This window comes from Bufo bufo, chromosome 3 (genome assembly GCF_905171765.1).
Source record: "Bufo bufo chromosome 3, aBufBuf1.1, whole genome shotgun sequence".
Taxonomy (NCBI): domain Eukaryota; kingdom Metazoa; phylum Chordata; class Amphibia; order Anura; family Bufonidae; genus Bufo; species Bufo bufo.
Window position 1 is genome coordinate 466,574,627 of NC_053391.1, and position 20,098 is coordinate 466,594,724.

Sequence of the window (20,098 nt, forward strand, 5' to 3'; positions counted from 1 at the left end):
CAGGCCCCATAGAAGTGAATAGGGCGGCGTGAAAATCGCAAGCATCCGCAGGCAAGTGCGGATGCGGTGTGATTTTAATGCATGGTTGCTAGGCCACGATCGGGATGGAGACCCGATCATTATTATTTTCCCTTATAACATGGTTATAAGGGAAAATAATAGCATTCTGAATACAGAATGCTTAGTAAAATAGCGCTGGAGGGGTTAATTATTTTTTTTTTAACTCACCTTAATCCACTTGCTCGCGCAGCCCGGCATCTCTTCTGTCTTCATCTTAGCTGTGTGCAGGAAAAGGACCTGTGGTAAAAGATCATGTGACGGACCTGTGGTAAAAGATCATGTGACGGACCATGTGATGACCGGAGTGACGTCACTACACGTCCTTTTCCTGCACACAGCAAAGATGAAGACAGAAGAGAATCCAGAAGTGGATTAAGGTGAGTTAAAATTATTATTATTTTTTTTAACCCCTCCAGCGCTATTTTACTATGCATTCTGTATTCAGAATGCTATTATTTTCCCTTATAACCATGTTATAAGGGAAAATAATACAATCTACAGAACACCGATCCCAAGCCCGAACTTCTGTGAAGAAGTTCGGGTTTGGGTACCAAACATGCCGATTTTTCTCACGCGCGTGCAAAACGCATTACAATGTTTTGCACTCGCGCGAAAAAATCGCGCATGTTCCCGCAACGCACCCGCACCTTTTCCCGCAACGCCCGTGTGAACTCAGCCTTAGGGTCCATTCACACGTCCGTTGTTTCTTTCCTGATCTGTTCCGTTTTTTGCTGAACAGATCTGGACCAGATCTGGACCCATTCATTTTCAATGGGTCCTGAAAAAAAATCAGACATTGAGCTGTCTGTTTTTTTTCAGGACCCATTGAAAATGAATGGGTCCAGATCTGGTCCAGATCTGTTCAGCAAAAAACGGAACAGATCAGGAAAGAAACAACGGACGTGTGAATAAGGCCTTCAGGGTACTTTCAAATTAGCGCCAGGGGACTCCGGCAGGCTGTTCCGGTGGGTGAACATCCTGTCGGATCCGTCCTGCCGCTAGTTCACGTGTGCCCTCGGACTGCCTCTGTGCGCTGCCGTGCCGCCGCCGGAACTCCACCCCCATTATAGTCAATGGGGACGGAGCCGCAGTCTGGGGGCATATGTGAACTAGCGACAGGACGGATCCGACAGGCTTTTCACCCGCCGGAACAGCCTGCTGGAGTCCCCTGCCATTAGTGTGAAACTTGCCTAAATTTGTTATTACTAAATTTTTGGCCATTTATAAAGGAGTCAAAACATGAGTCGGTGTGTGATAAAATGTACAGGAACTTTGGCTTACTGACTCCAGAGCCTTAAAAAAAAAAATGACATGTGATTGGCCCCATAGACTGCAATGGTTCTGAAAATGGTCTTCATGTGGCCATTATTCTTTTTCATGTGATTGTACCCGAAGTCAGGGCTACTCAAGTACCTTTTCTAAATCTGCCATCACATCAAGCTCTGAGCTGAAAAAAAAAATGTAAAAAACGACGACACCAATAAGCTATACCTTTTAATCCCAACCATTTCCTTTTGTCCCCCCCCCCACACAGTAATGGTGCTTCCTTAGTACCCCAGCACAATATGAATGTCCACTTAGTGCCATCTCACAATAGGGATGCCCTTTAGTGCCTCCTGTAGAAAGTAACAATGTTCCTTAGTGTCCCCCTAGACCAGGGCTAGGCAATCTCCGGCACTCCAGCTGTTGTGAAACTACAACTCCCATCATGCATACTTGTTCTGCTCTTGTAAGAACTCTCATAGAATTGAATGGAGCATGCTGGGAATTGTAGTTTCACAACAGCTGGAGTGCGGAAGGTTGCTGATCCCTGCCAGAGAATGATGCTACCTTAGTGCCTCCCAACACAGCATGATGCTCCTAAGTTCCCCCCTCACATTAGGATGATGACTTAACCCCTTAAGAACACAGGGCGTACAGGTACGCCATGATGTCTCGGTACTTGAGGACACAGGGCGTACCTGTACGTCCTGTGTAGTTCCGATCACTGCCGCACGGCCGGCAGTGATCAGAACAGGGTGCCTGTTGAAATCATTCAGCAGGCACCCTGTGACAATGCCCCCCCCCACATTGCCGATCTCTACAAACCGCAGGTCAATTTAGACCTGCGGTTTGTAGTGCTTATGCAAGTTTCTGATCCCTGCGGTCCGTGACCGCAGGGATCAGAAACCTCAAAGTGCCTGTATTTCAAAGTTAACCGCCTCCCCCCCCCTTGCAGCCCTCTTTGTTTTTGTGCCTGGGGGAAGGATTGCGGGCGGTGCGGGAGGCGGGCGGCAGAGTGGGGGGCGGGCGCGCGATCTTCTGCCCACCCCCAGTTTATTCTCAGGACCGTAACGACCTGATCTATAAAACGGTCATGTTACATTCCCCACACGGTGAACGCCATAAAAAAATAAAAACTATGATTAAATTTAAATTTTGCCCACCTTACTTCCCAAAAAAGGTAATAAAAGTGATAAAAAAAGTCGTATGTATGCCAAAATAGTACCATTCAAACCGTTGCCTCATCCCGCAAAAAATTAGCCCCTACATGAGACAATGGCCCAAAAAAAAAAAAAAATATATGGCTCTCAGACTATGGAGACACTAAAACAATATTATTGTGTAAAACCGTAATAAATAAAAAAAAAAAAAGGTATACATATGAGGTATTGCCGTGTCCGTAAGAACCTGCTCTATAAAAATATCACATGATCTAACCCCTCAGGTGAACAACGTAAAAATAAAAAATAAAAATGGTGCAAAAAAAGCCATACTTTTGTCACCTTACATCACAAAAAGTGTAATAGCAAGCGATCAAAAAGGTATACGCACCCCAAAATCATACCATTAAAACAGTCATCTCATCCTGCAAAAAATGAGACCCTAACTAAGACAATCGCCCAAAAAATTAAAAAACTATGGCTTTCAGACTATGGAGACACTAAAATGATTTTTTTTGTTTCAAATATTATATTATTGTATAAAACTTAAATAAATTTAAAAAAGTAAACATATTAGGTATCCCTGCGTCCGTAACAAACTGCTCTATAAAAATAGCACATGATCTAATCTGTCAGATAAATGTTGTAAATAATAAAAAATAAAAACGGTGCCAAAACATGTATTTTTGGACAAATTTTCCATTTTAATCATTTTTTTCCCGTAACAAAGCAAGGGTTAACAGCCAAACAAAACTCAAATATTTATTGCCCTGATTCTTTAGTTTACAGAAACACCCCATATGTGGTCGTAAAATGCTGTATGGCCACACGGCAGGGCGCAGAAGGAAAGGAGCGCCATATGGATTTTGGAAGGCAGTTTTTGCTGGACTTGTTTTTTGACACCATGTCCCATTTGAATCCCCCCCTGATGCACCCCTAGAGTAGAAACTCCAAAAAGTGACCCCAGTTAAGAAACTACACCCCTCAAGGTATTCAAAACTGATTTTACAAACTTTGTTAACCGTTTAAGTGTTCCACAAGAGTCAATGGCAAATGGAGATGAAATTTCAGAATTTCTATTTTTTGTTACTTTGCTTCACAAAAAGTGTAATATAGAGCAACCAAAAATCATATGTACCCTAAAATAGTACCAAGAAAAATGCCACCTTATCCCGTAGTTTCCAAAATGGGGTCACTTTTTTGGTGTTTCTACTCTAGGGGTGCATCAGGGGACTTCAAATGGGACATGGTGTAAATAAACCAGTCCAGCGAAATCTGCCTTCCAAAAACCATATGGCGCTCCTTTCCCTCTACGCCCTGACGTGGGGCTGTACAGTGGTGTACGACCACATATCGGGTGTTTCTGTAAACCGCAGCGTCAGGGCAATAAGTATAGAGTTTTGTTTGGCTGTTAACCCTTGCTTTGTTACGGGAAAAAATGGATTAAAATGGAAAATTTGGCAAAAAATTTAAATTCTGAAATTTCATCTCCATTTGCCATCAACTCTTGGGGAACACCTAAAGGGTTAATGATGTTTGTAAAATCAGTTTTGAATACCTTGAGGGGTGTAGTTTCTAGAATGGGGTCATTTTGGGGTGGTTTCTATTATGTAAGCTTCACAAAGTGACTTCAGACCTGAACTGGTCCCTAAAAAGTGGGTTTTTGAAAATTTTCAAGATTTGCATCTAAACTTCTAAGCCTTGTAACATCTTAAAATATCATTCCCAAAATGATCCAAACATGAAGTAGACATATGAAGAATGTAAAGTAATAACTATTTTTGGAGGTATTACTATGTATTATAGAAGTATAGAAATTGAAACTTCGAAATTTTTCCCAAATTGTGGTAAATTTGGTATTTTTTTTATAAATAAAAATGAATTTTTTTGACTCCATTTTACCAGTGTCATGAAGTACAATATGTGATGAAAAAACGATCTCAGAATGGCCTGGATAAGTCAAAGCGTTTTAAAGTTATCAGCACATAAAGTGACACTGGTCAGATTTGCAAAAAATGGCCTGGTCCTTGAGGTGAAATAAGGCTGTGTCCTTAAGGGGTTAAAGGGCATCTGTCAGTAGATTTGTACCTATGAGACTGGCTGACGTTTTTGCATGTGCACTTGCCAGCTGAAAGCATCTGTGTTGGTCCCAGGTTCATATGTGCCTGCATTGCTGAGAAAAATAGTTTTAATATATGCAAATTAGTCTGTTGGAGCAACGGGGGCGTTGCCCTTTGTTCTAGAGACTCTGCCATCTCTACAACTGCCTTTGGCAGGGCTAGGCAGTAAAAACGTAATCATGCCTGGCTCTGGCAATCAAAGGGAGAGGGCATGGCAGTTGCAGAGAGAGCCTCAACCTGGCACCTCTACAACAGGTCTTTTATGGCATAGCTCACCACCACATGGAAAGTATCAGGGGTTTCTTTTTGTATATAATTTGCACTACATTTCACCTGGAATCCATGCCCACTTTTTTGTTACTTAGCAAGTGTCAGGACATGATAAAAATGGTGCCTAGTCTGACCGCCATACTTTTCATTGCAATCGTGCTAGAGAATTTGCACAATTACAGTGAAAAATATGCACCACTGAGAAAAACTATTTATGCAAAGAACTAATCCTAAAATAAGGCACACAGATGACCTCCCCAAACTTGACCAACACCAATCACCCATAACGTTACAAAAAAATGACCATGCTAGAAAGGGGATCACATTTTAATACTTTATTTTACGGTTTATGCACACGAATGTATTGTCCGTGTCCGTTCCATTTTTAAGTGACTCCGTGTGCATTCCGTGTCTGTATGTCCACATGTCCGTTCTGCAATAAAATAGAACAGGTCCTATGTTCTTTTATGGGCCGGCTGTTTCCTTCCGCAAAATGCGGAATGCACACGGCCGGTATCGGTATTTTGCGGACTGCAAAACAACAACGGTCATGTGCATGAGCCCTAAGGGTCTATTCACACGTCCGTTTTTTCTTTCCTGATCTGTTCCGTTTTTTCAGGAACAGATCTGGACCCATTCATTTTCAATGGGTCCTGGAAAAAAACGGACAGCTCAATGTCTGATTTTTTCCAGGACCCATTGAAAATGAATGGGTCCAGATCTGGTCCAGATCTGTTCCTGAAAAAACGGAACAGATCAGGAAAGAAAAAACGGACGTGTGAATGGACCCTTAGAGTGATTTTGACATGTTGATGTAAAATAAACTTTTTCTTGTCATGTTTGCACAGGTCAGCCTTAAAGGGTTTTCCAATGTATTTTTTATATTGATGGCCTGTCCTGCTCCGTCCACTAAACAATGGACGGAGCTATGTAGATCCGCTGTCAGAGGTACTTTCTTATAGCTGGTTGGTGGGTGTGCGGAATAAGTCATCAGTATAAAAGTATTGGACAACCCCTTTAATGTCGCCAAAGACAAAGCTAAAGGATTAGCTTTTAATTACTGATCTTGGGCATTCATCTTCTTACGAATCATGGAAAATCTAGTGTGAGACCCAGAGGTCCGATCTTAGTAATAATGTGCGAATGGTAAGAAGCTGAAATTAGTAAGTTGTAGAACTTCATTACACAGTATTTGTGAGGTTGATGACATTTGAGTCTTATACATCTGTTACTGTATTGTTTTGTTTGAAATATTGAGTTAGGCAATGCAAACCTTCACCCTTCAAATAACTAAATATAATATAAATTTAAATGTGAGGCCATTCCTGTATTTGGTGCCCCAAAACTTGACACCGCTTTATATATTTGTAGTATTCGTAGTATTGTTAGAAGAGGTCTGAGAATTTAATTTAAAAAAATCATTGATTTTCTTATTTGATGCTTTTGTATATATGATATCTGAAATCCAAGGTCTTCTGTACATGTATTATAACTTGATCTCTCATGTTCACTTCAGGTATAGCTGTGGGCCAACTGTTTATGATCACGCACATCTTGGACATGCATGGTGAGTTACCAGAGTTTCTATGAAGAAGTACTCCAGGCTTTTTTTTATTTTTCATATTTTGCTCACAAACAGTATTCTAGCAATGTAATTTTGTTACACCCTAACTCAGTTGCGTCCATCCATTTTCAACATTTTCATTATGGAAACCTGGTCATGTAATCTCAAGTCCGACCAGCAACTTAAATAACGTGGTCTTAAGAGGCAGGAAATGCTGAACCCCATATGCAGTTGTACATCTATACCTGGGGGAGCAAATCCTGCACATGTTGTCCGTTGCTAATGGCGATCCCCTGCAAAAGAGGATGCCCGCAGATGATCACAAGAACATCCTACACCAGATAGCAAAATGTGTGGATGTAATTGACTATATGAAATAAACATTTACAAGAATTGGTGCACTGCTGTGGTGGATGAAATCAACCAAATCTGACTAAACCCTCACACTGATGTTAAAATAAAACTTTAGCCAGTATATCCTTATATTAAGGACATAACTGAGCCCGCGCACCCATAGGCAACATTTAGGTCCACCTGTGAGGCCTGCGTCATATTAGTCAGCCTTGGGTGGGACTCACAGCCTCCTCCCATTGTATGTGTGGTTTCACACTGGAGGCACACAGCAGTGCACCTATTCTTTGTAAGTGGTTAGCCTTCCAACAGACTTTCTATGTGAACTACAGGATGACATTATTACCTGTCAATCCCTCCTGTCAGCCCTCAGGCTTGCCCTTCATGTTCCTCTGTATATCCCTGTATTCTGTAGAAGATATAATGTGTCCCCTATATAAAGAATTAAGAGTTAAGATGTATAGTAGGTGAGTGTACACAGTGATTAGCTGCAGTTATATAAACCTCCTGACACACACTGCCTGTACTATCTGTGTGTGTCGACTCTCCAGTGTACTGCTATGAGATGTAGCTTCAGACTGGTCTCCCTACCTCCTGCATGTAAGAGCTGACAGGGGAGAGAGAGATGACAGGGCAGTGACGAGAGACAGGCTCAAGCGGCATGACATAGGAAAACATGGAGACCCTGTAATATGGGTAGTTCTGTGTCACCGATCTGTCTTTGCTACCTTCAGACACAGCAGTGCAGTGTGGTGAGACTCTGCCCCTTTGTCTCTGCAAAGAAAGGCATGATGGGAAATCTAGGATTCATTAGGAAAACCATATCTGAGCGGAGTAAGTAATCAAGATTTCAGACAGCCCACAAATATACATCAAATAAAACAGGTATACACAAGACAATACTTATCCAAGTAATACAAAATGAAACTCACAATTTACATATACAGTGTTTAGGAAATATTTTTTAAATAGTTTGGTTATGAACAAGCAATAAATGATGGACCCTAGCAGCAATGTAATCAAGCAAACTAAATAAATTGTCCACATGGGACATACAGTGCATTTGGAAAGTCTTCAGACCCTCCTACTTATTTATTTATTTTTACATTTTTTTATGTTGCAGCCCTGTGATAAAAAAAAAATATATATTTTTTTCCAATCAATATGCACTCAATACCCAATAATGAAAAAGTGGAAACAAATGTTTGAAATCTTTGTGAATGTATTGAAAAGGAAAAACTAAAATCTTGCATTGACATAAGTATTCAGACCTCCCAGGCTAGTTTCACACTAGCGTTTACAGATCTGACAGGCTGTTCCGTTTGGGAATAACCTGCCGGATCTAGGGATCCGACCGAAATCCGGGCAAATATGCCGAGAATCCAATCTGACTGAGCTTGAGCTATTTAGCTATTTTGCAAAGAAAAATGGGCACAAATTCCAGACTCTAGATGTTCAAAGCTGATACATACCCCAAAAGACTTGCAGCTGTAATGGCAGCATAAGGTGGTCCGACAAGTATTGTCTCAGGGGGGATGAATACAAATGCACACCACACACAGATTTTTATTTATTAGAATTTGAAAACCATGTATCATATTCTTTTCACGTCACACATACTTGCTACTTAGTGTAGGTCTATCACATGAAATCCCTATAAATACTTTTAAGTTTGTGGATGTAACGTGAAAAAATGTGGAACAGATCAAGGGGTGTGAATACACTCACCTAAAGAATTATTAGGAACACCATACTAATACGGTGTTGGACCCCCTTTTGCCTTCAGAAGTGCCTTAATTCTATGTGGCATTGATTCAACAAGGTGCTGATAGCATTCTTTAGAAATGTTGGCCCATATTGATAGGATAGCATCTTGCAATTGATGGAGATTTGAGGGATGCACATCCAGGGCACGAAGCTCCCGTTCCACCACATCCCAAAGATGCTCTATTGGGTTGAGATCTGGTGACTGTGGGGGCCATTTTAGTACAGTGAACTCATTGTCATGTTCAGGAAACCAATTTGAAATGATTCAAGCTTTGTGACATGGTGCATTATCCTGCTGGAAGTAGCCATCAGAGGATGGGTACATGGTGGTCATGAAGGGATGGACATGGTCAGAAACAATGCTCGGGTAGCCCGTGGCATTTAAACGATGCCTAATTGGCACTAAGGGGCCTAAAGTGTGCCCAGAAAACATCCCCCACACCATTACACCACCACCACCAGCCTGCACAGTGGTAACAAGGCATGAAGGATACATGTTCTCATTCTGTTTACGCCAAATTCGGACTCTACCATTTTAATGTCTCAACAGAAATCGAGACTCATCAGACCAGGCAACATTTTTCCAGTCTTCAACAGTCCAATTTTGGTGAGCTCCTGCAAATTGTAGTCTCTTTTTCCTATTTGTAGTGGAGATGAGTGGTACCCGGTGGGGTCTTCTGCTGTTGTAGCCCATCCGCCTCAAGGTTGTGCGTGTTGTGGCTTCACAAATGCTTTGCTGCATACCTCGGTTGTAACGAGTGGGTATTTCAGTCAACGTTGCTCTTCTATCAGCTTGAATCAGTCGGCCCATTCTCCTCTGACCTCTAGCATCCACAAGGCATTTTTGCCCACAGGACTGCCGCATACTGGATGTTTTTCCCTTTTCACACCATTCTTCGTAAACCCTAGAAATGGTTGTGCGTGAAAATCCCAGTAACTGAGCAGATTGTGAAATACTCAGACCGGCCCGTTTGGCACCAACAACCATGCCACGTTCAAAATTGCTTAAATCACCTTTCTTTCCCATTCTGACATTCAGTTTGGAGTTCAGGAGATTGTCTTGACCAGGACCACAACCCTAAATGCATTGAAGCAACTGCCATGTGATTGGTTGACTAGATAATTGCATTAATGAGAAATAGAACAGGTGTTCCTAATAATTCTTTAGGTGAGTGTACATTTTCCAGGCACTGTAGCTTGTTGGTCGGTGCAAGTTATAAATCCGCAGCATGTCAATTTCCATTTGTGGATATCCGCTACGGATTTTACGCTTTGCAATGCAGAGGGGGAAATCTGCGGCAACCCGCAGCATTCCTGCAACGAGATCTGCTCAATTTGATGTTGAGTTTGGCCAGACTCGCCATGTGGAAACACACTCCTATGCTGTATTTTTCATTGTATCTTGAAAGTGAGATTAAATCAGACCTTGTCATTGATCTAGATGTGGGCAGCTTTGTGTGTTCTGTCATACACTGAAACAAATATCTAGATTCCAAATTACCGACTAACATGGCCAGGTTTGCTTTTTTCAAGGTCACACCTTTAAAGGGAGTCTGTTACTAGGGAATTTATTGTTAAACTGGTCACCTGTAGGGCTAGCTGAGCTGAATGTAATAACCCGTTACCAATCTGTTGCTTCAATGTAGAGAAAAACTACTTTCAGCCCATATGCAAACGAGCAGTGAAGTGCTCAGAGGGCGGGCCCCAAGCACTTTGTGCACCCTTGCCCTTCCTGCTCCCTCCCCTTCTTGATTGACACGGTCAGGTGTAATGCAGGAGCCTGGCTGTCAATCAAGGCGAAGGAGGAGCTGACAGGGGAAGTTGTTATTGAAACCGATGTGGATCCGCTGTGCCACTAAATAGGTTTGACTTTGGATACTCCTAAGGGCGTTATCTAGGTGGCTCCCCTGGTCTTTACCCTCTGCAGGGGAAACGCCATGCCGCAACCTCTTGAATTAGTAGTCTACTGACCCACAGGGGTCAAGAGACACCGGTGCAGAGTACCCAGGGATCATGCAAAACTGTAATCTGGGAACAAGCCGAGGTCAGGGCAGGCAGTGTACAAGCAATCCAATAAACCTTCCAAAGATCAGAGTGGGCAGTACAGGGTCAGAACGAGGAACAGGCAGAGGTCAGATTAGACAGCAAAAGGTCAAATCCAGAAACGGGCATATTTCAGTACGGCAGGCAAACAACACTATAGCATACTTTTGCAAGAAACTGGAGAGCAGTTTCCTTAAATACCCTGAGATGGCAAGCCATAGGCTGGGGAAGATTAAGGTGCATGCGCACTGGACCTTTGAAAGTAGGAGGAAGCTTGCATATGCGTCCTACAAGGAAGTGAGAGGCAGAGCACGCAAAAGACAGGCCACAGCCTGCGTGGAGTGAACAGTGCAGCAAGACCCTGGCGACCCCGAACCACCAGAGAGAGCAGGTGAGCGCTACTTGCTGGGAACACAAGCAAGGGGATCAAGAATGCACAGAGTAACCTGGGCTCGCCCCCTGTGCACTTAACAGTTTATTTGAATATGGACTGGAAGTATTTTTTCTCCAGGATGAAGCAACAAATTGCTAGGTGAAAGGTATCATTCAGCTGAGCTCGATCTACAAGACATTTTGTCTGGTTCAAAAATAGAATTTCCTGATTACGGGCTCCCTTTAACCATTGAGAATCTAAATTGCTAAATAATATTTTTTTCCTAATTTCTGAATGAAGAATACATTTTACAATACATTGTACAGCCTTACCTTCCCGCTATATCATGTACAGTAGAAGCTGTTTCCTAATTGGATATGGCACAGTCAAAATGCAGAGAATGAAGTAATCTGATTTACTGTGGTATTAATGCTCTTTCCAGAATGAATTAACTGGTCTGCTTCATCTATTTTTTCAAAGCTGATGTGATGAACTCTGATTACATTTTTGCTGCATTTACACACACACACACACACACACACACACACACACACACACACACACACACACACACACATAACAGTAATACATTGGAGGGTGTGTATTTTTATAATGTACCTCCTTTTTTATCAAGTAGTTTTTATTACAGTTATTATAATAGTAAAACATACAAAGCAAAATACCCTTCCCCTTCCCTTACCCACCTTGGGAACAATACATGTATGATAGTACTAGATTAATATGCTTAGATAGACTAGTCTAATTGTGTAGAAGAGACAAGTAATGGTAATTGTTGTGCGGGAGTCCTTGAGTATAAAAGTACTAAACGATATTTTACAGTGCAGTCATAAATCATACTAACAGTAGTCTATTATAAATTAGTTGCACAGAGGCTAATCCTGAGGTATCTCAAAATTACTGGTAGCATTTCTTTTGCAGTATATCCCTTTCTCCGACAACACTCAGTTCACTTTACTTATACATTCCTCTATGACGGAGGTTTTTCATCTAACCATTGCAGGACAGTTACTTTTTGAGCCATATAAAGCAGCCTAGCTATGGCAATCTTTTCACAGATCTCAAGATCTTTTACGTAGCCAAGAATGTATATACGGGGCGTTACCTCAAGAGAGACTGTATATATAGAATGAATGAGTCTGACCACATCCTTCCAGTATCTTTCTAATTTGGGTCAATAACAAAACATATAACATATGCAAGATACCTGCAGGATGCAGTTTACATCTTTCCCACAAAGGAGAATCTCTTTTTAACCTATAGAAGACAAGTGGAGTTCTATACCCTGAGATAAATCGATGTACCTCCCATTTATATATATATTTTTCTGAAAAACCAGTGTAGATAATTTTACTACCTGCACCTCTGAGCTCAAGATGGCCCATTTGGCTATTATTAATAATAGCATTCTCTGTGTAAGCTTATATACAGAGATAGTTACTGATAAGGCAGCCTTGTGTCCCACTGAACTCAGAAGAAGCAGAGAGTAAAATGTATAAACTACAAGTTATACTAAATCTTTTCCCACAAAACTATGTCTCAATCTGCTCAGCTCCTCTTGCTCTATAACACACTGCCTGCAGATTCCATTGCATTTCATGGTGACAGCTTGTCTTTAAAGACCTTTTACTAGAAATAGGCAATCAGATCTTGCAATCTGAGTAAAAGATTACATAAATTATACGTATATCCTGAACATCGATACCTGCAGTATTACTGCATTAGGTATGGTGTGATGGTGGGTTGTAGGGGTGGGCGATATAGGCGATATAAATTTGGGCCACAATATGGATTTTCGCCATATCGCCGGACCGCGATATGATCGCGCTCTCTGCGCGCACCATTTTCTCCTGATGAGCCGGCCGGCACAGTGGAGAGAGAAGGAGGGAGTCCCTCCCTCCCCACTGTGCGCGGCTGCCGCTGAACACCAATGAGGACAGAGTAGGAGGAGGAGGGGAGGGACTGTGGCCACTGCACCACCAATGAATGTGCCGGCCATATCCCACAGGGTCCCCCCCCCCCCATCATTAGCAGTTCCGATCGGAGTCCCAGCAGTGTAATGCTGGGGCTCCGATCGGTTACCCTGGCAGCCAGGAGTCACGCTACTGAAGTCCTGGCTGCGATGGTATGTTAGTGAGCAGCATTATACCCACGTGCTCCGTGGCCGCCGGGCGCTCCTTCTTCTGTCTGTGCGGCTCATTGCTAATGCTTATAGCATTAGCAATGCGCCACACAGACCTATGAGAAGGAGCGCCCGGCGGCCACGGCGCACGTGAGTATAATGCTGCTCACTAAAATACCATCGCAGCCAGGACTTCAGTAGCGTCCTGGCTGCCATGGTAACCGATCGGATGGGGGGGGGGGGGGTTGAGTTGCTGGGAGGGGCACATCAGAGGCTGGGAGGGGCACATCAGAGGCTGGGAGGGGCACATCAGAGGCTGGCTGCCATGGTCAGCTCTCTGCTGTTGTGTGCACAGGGCAGCAGGGAGAGTGTAAAGTCCTATTCACCCTAATAGAGCTCTATTAGGGTGAATATGACAAGGGTTCTAGCCCTTAAGGAGGCTAATAGTTATTTAAATAAAAAGTAAAAAAAAAAGTTTAACCCCCCCAATATAGAAAACAATATATCGCAATATATATCGCATATCGCACATGCTTCAAATTATATCGCAATATAGATTTTAGGCCATATCGCCCACCCCTAGTGGGTTGTAGGAAGTTGCTCGGCATGCCAGGATTGTACAGCCCAGAAATTCAGGCCTTTTTAAATTTTTTTTGGGTAATTTTTCATATTTAGGAAAAAATTTATTTTGGGGCAGGTGCTATTGATTTTTCAAATAAAACAGATAACCTGTTTCTGGTGATGGGTCTGACTGTCTTGACCCCCACTGATGCTGGACTTGAAAGAGCCGCATTACTAGTTAAGCGCTGCTGCTCCTTCATTATTTCTTTGCCAGCGACACTATCTATTAACTGCTATGCTGGGAGCTCTGGAGCCACTGCTCTACAGGGAAAACTACTGATACATTGGTGCCACGATCAAAATGTTTAGCATTTCACATTATGAGATGGGTGAAACCCCTTTACACACAAGGTTTTAGATTCCTCATAATACTGTTCAACAGTAGAAATTATCTGCCAAGTTTGAGATCCACTTTTGACAGATATTAGGATAATTGCAAATCGATTCTTCTGTTTTAAACCTCATGCACACGACGGTATGTATTTTGCGATCCGCAAAAAATACGGATGACATCCGTGTGCATTCCGTATTTTGCGGAACGGAACAGCTGGCCCCTAAAAGAACAGTCAGTAATGCCTCTTTCACACTACCTTTTTTTCCCCCGTTTACGGGCCGTTTTTTGCGTTCCGTATACGGAACCATTCATTTCAATTGTTTCACAAAAAAACTGAATGTACTCCGTATGCATTCCGTTTCCGTGTTTCCGTTACGTTGTAAGATAGAACATGCCCTATTATTGCCCGCAAATCACGTTCCGTGGCTCCATTCAAGTCAATGGGTCCGCAAAAAAAACGGAACACATACGGAAATGCATCCGTATGTCTTCCGTATCCGTTCCGTTTTTGCGGAACCATCTATTGAAAATTTTATGCACAGCCCAATTTTTTCTATGTAATTACTGTATATGCCATATGGAAAAACGGAACAGAAACACAATGGAAACAAAAAAAAGGAACAACGGATCAGTGAAAAACGGACCGCAAAACACTGAAAAAGCCATACGGTCATGTGAAAGAGGCCTAATGCGGAGAATAATAGGACATGTTCTATTTTTTCGCTGAACGGAAAGGCTCCATTCCCACATCTGCAATTCTGTTCCGCATTTTGCGGAACAGAATTGCGGACCCAATTCTGCTGCCCGGATCCAGAATTGCGGATCCGCACTTCCGGGTCCACAATTCCGTTCCCCCCAAAAATAGAACATGTCCTATTCTTGTCTGCAATTGCGGACAAGATTAGGCATTTTCTATTAAGTGCCGGCGATGTGCGGTCCGCAAAATGCGGAACGCACATTGCCGGTGTCCGTGTTTTGCGGATCCGTGGGTCCGCAAAACACACACGGATGTGTGAATGGACCCAAATACGGACATACGGAAACAGAATGCATACGGAGTTACTTCAGTTGTTTTTTTTTTGTGGCCCTATTGAAATGAATGGTTCCATATATGGTCCGCAAAAAAACATAACTGACATGGAAAGAAAATCCGTTCGTGTGCATGAGGCCTTATTCGGTGGATCAGCAAATGAGACAAAGCAGGCAAATCAATTAGCTCACTTCTAATAGAGAGCTCTCCATGCACATTGCCGCCTCTTGTAAATGGCTCGAAGAAGTGAATACTGATGCATTCAATTATCTTACAAAGTGACCTACAATTATTATAATTTTTAAAGCTTTCTTTTCACTTTGACTTTAAAGGTTATTTTTGATGAGTGTCTAAAAGCCGAACTAAATGAAACTCTCTGTGATGCAATGCTGTTACTGTATGAACATGAATGGATATGTGGTGGCAGTACGTGGGACTGTTTCCTTACAAAGTATATTAGAAAAAGGCTCAAGATTGTGTTTTTATTTTATTTTTATTTATTTTTTATTTGCTTTTAAAACTATAGTGTCTTGAAGTAAAGACCACCTATTCTGTATTTCATATTTTCCAGTTCCTATGTTCGATTTGACATAATTCGAAGAATTATGACTCATTATTTTGGAATTGATGTTGTCATGGTGATGGTCATAACCGATATTGATGACAAGATAATCAAGAGGGCCAATGAGGTAAATATCAAACTGACTACATTTTTTGGATGGTAATGGAAATGTATAACGGGTCACAGCATAGAGGAGCACTTCAGCCAATTTATTTTATTACAGAATAATGCACAGGTTCTTGTATATGCTTTGTGTATATCTGTTTTAGTTTAGTATGGGTTGTCTGTCATCTTGATTTTTTCTTTACCTCAGATATGGTTCCCATAATGCAGCCTAAATCTTCTAGCATGCTTGTGGCTTTGTAGAAACAGAAGGTTGAGGTTTGATCACACACAAGGGCAGCCCGCGATAGGTCAGTGACATCACTTATTTTACACTGCAGGGTCTCAATGTATTCCATTGAGATGCAGCTTCAGTTTCCCCTACCTCCTGCTTGTAATATGTATCTTTATGTCCCTGTATGAGCAGGAGGCAGTGGAGAGCAGTATGAAGCTTCTTCACATGGAAACACACTAGTGGTTCTGAACAAAGCACACACAGATAGTATAGACACTTAACCCTGTAAGGACCTCCGCCGTACATGTCCGGTCCCCAAACATGGCACCCGCTCGCACGTGCAGCATGTGCCATAGCCGCCGGGTTTCTGCTATTTTAAATAGCAGAGACCCGCAGCACATGTATGCGATCGGGCCATAAGGCTGATCGTATACATTTTCCCTTTCAGATGCCGTGGTCAAATGTGACCACAGCATCTGCGCAGTCCGGAAGCGGAAGTCGCGCACTTCCGCTCCAGTAACAGCGTTTCCCAGCTGAGATCGGGGAACCTGTTACATTGATCTAATAGGCTGGAGCCTTAAGCAGGCTTCTGTGCCTATTAGATGACTATATCAATACAGGCCACTAGGTGGCAGCATTGTATTGGTATAGTGCAAATGAAGTGTTCAATGGTGTCTATATAGACATCAATGAACACAATAGGCAATCTAATGATTGCCAGTTATTGTCACCCAAGTTTGCAAATATAAAAAAATAAATTTAAAAAATTTAAGTTCAAATCACCCCCCTTTCCTTAAAATAAAAATACTTAAACAATAAAAATAAAAAAAATCGTGGGCTTCGCCACAAGCGAAAATGCCTATACTATTAAAATATAACAATATTAATGGCATACGGCAAATGACGTAACAGGAAAAAAAAAAAAAAAACAGCCAATTTGCCATTTTTGTCACCTCAACTACCCAATAATTTTTTTAATAAAAAGTGATAAAAAAGCCGCACACACTTCAAATTGATATCACTGAAAAGAACAGATTGTCCCACAAAAAATGAGCCCTCACACAGCCCGTCACACATAACTATAAAAAAGTTATAGGGGTCAGTATATGGTTATTTTTTATTTTTTCTTCAAAGGTTTTAGTATTAAAACGCAAGAGAAATTATACAAGTGTGGTATCGTTGTAACCGTACTGACCTGGAGAATGAAGATAACAGGTCAATTTTACTGCAGTGTACAGTTATCAGAATTGCGTTTTTCCAAATTCTTTGGAATTTTCTTCCTGCTTCCTACTACATGATATGCAACCGTGAATGGTGCCATTAGAAAGTACAACTTGTCCCGCAAAAAATAAGCCCTCATAAGGCTATGTGAATGGAAAAATAAAAAAGTTAGGACTATGGGAAGGCAGGGAGTGAAAAACGAAAAAGCAAAAATGGAAAATCCCAGGGTCCTTAAGATAGCGTTTATTTGCAGACGTGGGGGACCGCGATGGGGACAAGGTTCGCAAATTTGTATGTTGGTCGGTGGGAATTAGAAGCTACACACACCAACAACGAGCTCCTGGCAGGCCTCGTCCTCTGGCAGCGTTTTATAGATCATGTTCTTTTTATTTGGGAAGGGGGTGAAATTGGTTTAAGAAAGCTTTTAACTGAAATGAATATAAATGAGTTTTATTTGGATTTTACTCCTATTTATAATTCTAGAGAAATCTATTTTTTAGACTTTGCTATTTATACAAGGGGCGAGAAAATATGCACGAAAACATATGAGAAACCAACTGACTCCAATAGTTACATTTTAAGGGGTAGCTGTCATTTACCCGGCTGGCTGGATAATATACCCAGGAGCCAATTCCTGCGCATTAGGAGGAATTGCACAGAGATGATAGAGTACGATAGAGAAGCAGAAAAACTACAAAATAAATTTGAGTCAAAAGGATATAATGTGAATAAGCTTTTAGAATAGAAAGATGAAATTAAACTAATTGAGAGGGAACAACTTTTAAAAAATACGATGGTGGAAAAAACTATGTTAATGAAACAGAAAGAAAAAGTTGAAAAAAATCCATCTACCATCCCGTATAATGCGCAAACAATTTTTTTTAGGAATATTGTAAAGCGACACTGGGATATTCTAAAAGAAGACAAGGTAATAGGGAACCTATTCTCTAAGGACCCAGCTTTTGTGTACAAAAAAGCAGCCAATATTGTGAATATAGTTGCACCCACGAAGAAATGTGCCGCTATAATGTATAATAAAAAAGAAAATGATAAACATCTGTCAAAAGGATTTTTTCCATCCAAAAAATGCATGGTTTGCAAAAAAATCACAGAAGAATACGATCAAATTAAATCGGATAACAAATAGGGACGGTACTTGCTAATATAAGATTAGGGACTATATAACATGCAGCACTAAAGGAGTTATTTATGCAATAAAGTGTCCATGTGAAAAATTGTATATCGGACGTACAAAGAGACAGTTAAAAAAACGAGTGAGTGAACATGACCTCTGTCGCATGTACGCCAAAATAGTGCCAATCAAACCGTCATCTCATCCCGCAAAAATCATACCCTACCCAAGATAATCGCCCAAGAACTGAAAAAACTATGGCTCTTAGACTATGGAAACGCTAAAACATGATTTTTTTTTGTTTCAAAAATGAAATAATTGTGTAAAACTTAAATAAATAAATAAAAAAGTATACATATTAGGTATCGCCGCGTCCCTATCGACCGGCTCTATAAAAATATCACATGACCTAACCCCTCAGGTGACCACCGTAAAAAAATAAAAATAAAAACGGTGTAAAAACAGCAATTTTTTGTCATCTTGCGTCACAAAAAGTGTAATAGCAAGCGATCAAAAAGTCATGCCAATCAAACCGTCATCTCATCCCACAAAAAATGAGACCCTACTTAAGATAATCGCCCAAAAACTGAAAAAACTATGGCTCTTAGACTATGGAGTCACTAAAACATTTTTTTTGTTTTAAAAATGAAATCATTGTGTAAAACTTACATAAATAAAAAAAATTGTATACATATTAGATATCGCCGCGTCCGTGACAACCTGCTCTATAAAATTACCACATGATCTAACCTGTCAGATGAATGTTGTAAATAACAAAGAAAAAAACGGTGCCAAAAAAGCTATTTCTTGTTACCTTGCTGCACAAAAAGTGTAATATAGAGCAACCAAAAATCATATGTACCCTAAACTAGTACCAACAAAACTGCCACCCTATCCCGTAGTTTCTAAAATGGGGTCACTTTTTTGGATTTTCTACTCTAGGGGTGCATCAGGGGGGCTTCAAATGGGACATGGTGTCAAAAAAACCAGTCCAGCAAAATCTGCCTTCCAAAAACCATATGGCATTCCTTTCCTTCTGCGCCCTACCTGTGTGCCCGTACAGCAGTTTATGACCACATATGGGGTGTTTCTGTAAACTACAGAATCAGGGCCATAAATAATGCGTTTTGTTTGGCTGTTAACCCTTGCTTTGTAACTGGAAAAAAAATATTAAAATGGAAAATCTGCCCAAAAAGTGAAATTTTGAAATTGTATCTCTATTTTCCATTAAATCTTGTGCAACACCTAAAGGGTTAACAAAGTTTGTAAAATCAGTTTTGAATACCTTGAGGGGTGTAGTTTCTTAGATGGGGTCACTTTTATGGAGTTTCTACTCTAGGGGTGCATTAGGGGGGCTTCAAATGGGACATGGTGTCAAAAAACCAGTCCAGCAAAATCTGGCTTTCAAAAACCATACGGCGCACCACATTCCCTCTACGCCCTACTGTATGCCGTACAGTAGTTTACGGCCACATGTGGGGTGTTTCTGTAAACAACAGAGTCAGGGCAATAAAGATACAGTCTTGTTTGGCTGTTAACACTTGCTTTGTTAGTGGACAAAATGGGTTAAAATGGAAAATTAGGCAAAAAAATTTAATTCTCAAATTTCATCCCCATTTGCCAATAACTCTTGTGCAACACCTGAAGGGTTAACGAAGTTTGTAAAATCAGTTTTGAATACCTTGAGGGGTGTAGTTTATAGAATGGGGTCATTTTTGGGTGGTTTCTATTATGTAAGCCTCGCAAAGTG

At 41.2% G+C, this 20,098-nt stretch overlaps 1 protein-coding gene across 1 annotated transcript in view; it reads left to right on the forward strand.

Moving 5' to 3' along the window:
- Window positions 1-20,098, forward strand: part of CARS2 (cysteinyl-tRNA synthetase 2, mitochondrial) — a 102,255-nt gene that overhangs the window by 5,976 nt on the left and 76,181 nt on the right. Inside the window, exons 2-3 of the mRNA XM_040425218.1 lie at window positions 6,390-6,440; window positions 15,668-15,785. Coding sequence (XP_040281152.1) covers window positions 6,390-6,440; window positions 15,668-15,785 — 169 coding nt within the window. The remainder of the gene's footprint in view (window positions 1-6,389; window positions 6,441-15,667; window positions 15,786-20,098) is intronic.